General features: G+C 49.1%; 1 protein-coding gene across 4 annotated transcripts in view; it reads left to right on the top strand.

Moving 5' to 3' along the window:
• The window catches only part of LOC135096567 (uncharacterized), a 5,670-nt gene that overhangs the window by 1,235 nt on the left and 1,935 nt on the right, over positions 1-2,500 (top strand). Inside the window, exons 1-3 of one of the 4 annotated variants that reach the window (XM_063998147.1) lie at positions 483-595; positions 1,841-2,207; positions 2,244-2,500. The exon at positions 2,244-2,500 is cut by the window's right edge and continues 1,935 nt beyond it. In XM_063998147.1, coding sequence (XP_063854217.1) covers positions 551-595; positions 1,841-2,207; positions 2,244-2,413 — 582 coding nt within the window. In that variant the 5' untranslated portion in view covers positions 483-550 and the 3' untranslated portion in view covers positions 2,414-2,500. Of the gene's footprint in view, positions 1-482; positions 596-1,840 lie in introns of those variants that run through there. The other 3 variants (XM_063998148.1, XM_063998146.1, XR_010264804.1) reach the window with 3 other exon arrangements.

Below are 2,500 nucleotides of genomic sequence, written 5' to 3' on the forward strand. Positions count from 1 at the left end.
TGACTGGCTGACTGATCTGACTGACTGGCTGGCTGACCTGACTTGCTGACTGTCTGACTGACTGACTGACTGGACTGACTGACTGACTGACTGACTGGCTGACTGACTGGCTGGCTGGCTGGCTGGCTGGCTGACTGACTGACTGACTGACTGGCTGACTGACTGACTGACTGGCTGGCTGGCTGACTGACTGGCTGACTGACTGACTGGCTGACTGACTGACTGACTGACTGAACTGACTGGCTGAGGCACTGGTCGGGGATTCCCTATCGCGTTAGCAGTGTAAACCAGTCTGACTAGTTGTTTTGTACTCAGGTCAGGTAGGAGGGGGGGGGAGGGAGGGAGGGTATATAATGGTTGTTGTTGTTATTGTTGTTGTTGCTGCTATTACTACTACTGCTGCTATTGTTACTACTACTACTACTACTACTATTACTACTACTACTACTACTACTACTACTACTATTACTACTACTACTACTACTATTATTCCAGGTGATGTTTTCTCCGCGGCGTGGCGGTGGTGGTGGTGGTGGTGGTGGCTGTGGTGATGGTGGTGGAGGCCCAGCAAGGCTTTACCCCGGAAGAAATTGCGGTAAGAGAGAGAGAGAGAGAGAGAGAGAGAGAGAGAGAGAGAGAGAGAGAGAGAGAGAGAGAGATAGTTTTTCATTCCTCTCTCTCTCTCTCTCTCTTTCTCTCTCTTTCAATCCGTCACAAATTAAATCTTACATATATTTTTTTTTCCTTGTTCGTGTGTGTGTGTGTATGTGTGTGTGTGTGTGTGTATGTATGTGTGTGTGTCACTTCAACTACAGCCTTTGGAAAGTAGTGGAGGTTCTCAAGAGTGTTTTCTGCTGTTAATAATGCAGAAATGTTGTTAATCTGTCACTACAACCGTAAAAAACACCCTTAAAAACCCGCGTGTCACTTCAACTACAGCCTTTGGAAAGTAGTGGAGGTTCTCAAGAGTGTTTCTCCTGTTAATAATGCAGAAATGTTGTTAATTCTGTTACCACACCTGTAAAAACACCCTTAAAAACCCGCGCGTGGAGGTTGCTGCGCAGAGGTGTGGCACAACGCGGTGCTTAGATTCCCTTAGGCCCACAATTCTCAGGATTGCTGCAACAAAAACAAGGCGGGAGGAAAAAAATACAGGAACTACATCGTAAAGAGCAAGGCTGGAGAGAGAGAGAGAGAGAGAGAGAGAGAGAGAGAGAGAGAGAGAGAGAGAGAGAGAGAGAGAGAGAGAGAGAGAGAGCCGCTTTGTCTTCGTAAGGAGCACATGTTTTTACGGTTTGTAGTGACAGATTAACAACATTTCTGCATTATTAACAGGAGAAACACTCTTGAGAACCTCCACTACTTTCCAAAGGCTGTAGTTGAAGTGACACACGGGTTTTTAAGGATGTTTTTACGGTTATAGTGACAGATTAACAACATTTCTGCATTATTAACAGGAGAAACACTCTTGGGAACCTCCACTACTTTCCAAAGGCTGTAGTTGAAGTGACACACGGGTTTTTAAGGGTGTTTTTACGGTTGTAGTGACAGATTAACAACATTTCTGCATTATTAACAGGAGAAACACTCTTGAGAACCTCCACTACTTTCCAAAGGCTGTAGTTGAAGTGACACACGGGTTTTTAAGGGTGTTTTTACGGTTGTAGTGACAGATTAACAACATTTCTACATTATCAACAGCAGAAACACTCTTGAGAACCCTGCTAGTCATCTCTGTGGCCTTGGAAAACAGACATGGTGATTTTGTAATGGATTAAGGTAACAAACAAGGCACTCCAGTGTATTGGCTGTTATTACTACTTGTTCCCTTGTCTTCCAGGAACTGCAGCAACTTTTTGACCAGGCGACGGGCGGCAGCAAACCAAGCCAGGGGTCAGGAGGGAACAGGCCAAGTGGAGGAGGGAACAGGCCAGGTGGAGGTGGAAACAGGCCAGGTGGAAACAGGCCCGGGTCAGGTCAGGGTCAGTTCCCATTCCCAGGGTCAGGTCAGGGTCAGTTCCCAGGGTCAGGTCAGGGTCAGTTCCCAGGATCAGGTCAGGGTCAGTTCCCAGGGTCAGGTCAGGGCCAGTTCCCAGGGTCAGGTCAGGGCCAGTTCCCAGGGTCAGGTCAAGGTCAGTTCCCATTCCCAGGGTCGGGAGGTAATCGCCCAGGTCAGTTCCCAGGTCAGGGTCAGTTCCCCGGTCAGGGTCAGTTCCCAGGTCAAGGTCAGTTCCCCGGTCAAGGTCAGTTCCCAGGTCAAGGTCAGTTCCCCGGTCAAGGTCAGTTCCCGGGGCAGGGCAACAGACCAAGCAGACCCAGCAGGCCAGGTCACGGGGGCAGCTCAGGGGGGGGTGGGGGTAACTGTAAGTTCTTCTGCCAGAATGCTTCTGGTCAGTACGTGCCGTGCTGCTAGGCTGTGGTGGTGGTGGTGGTGGTGGTGGTCTGCAACAGTTCTGGCTTCACCTGCATTGCTTCACAAGGCCTCTAGTTGAAGTGACAC

The sequence above is a fragment of the Scylla paramamosain genome, unplaced genomic scaffold, assembly GCF_035594125.1.
Source record: "Scylla paramamosain isolate STU-SP2022 unplaced genomic scaffold, ASM3559412v1 Contig4, whole genome shotgun sequence".
NCBI lineage: Eukaryota > Metazoa > Arthropoda > Malacostraca > Decapoda > Portunidae > Scylla > Scylla paramamosain.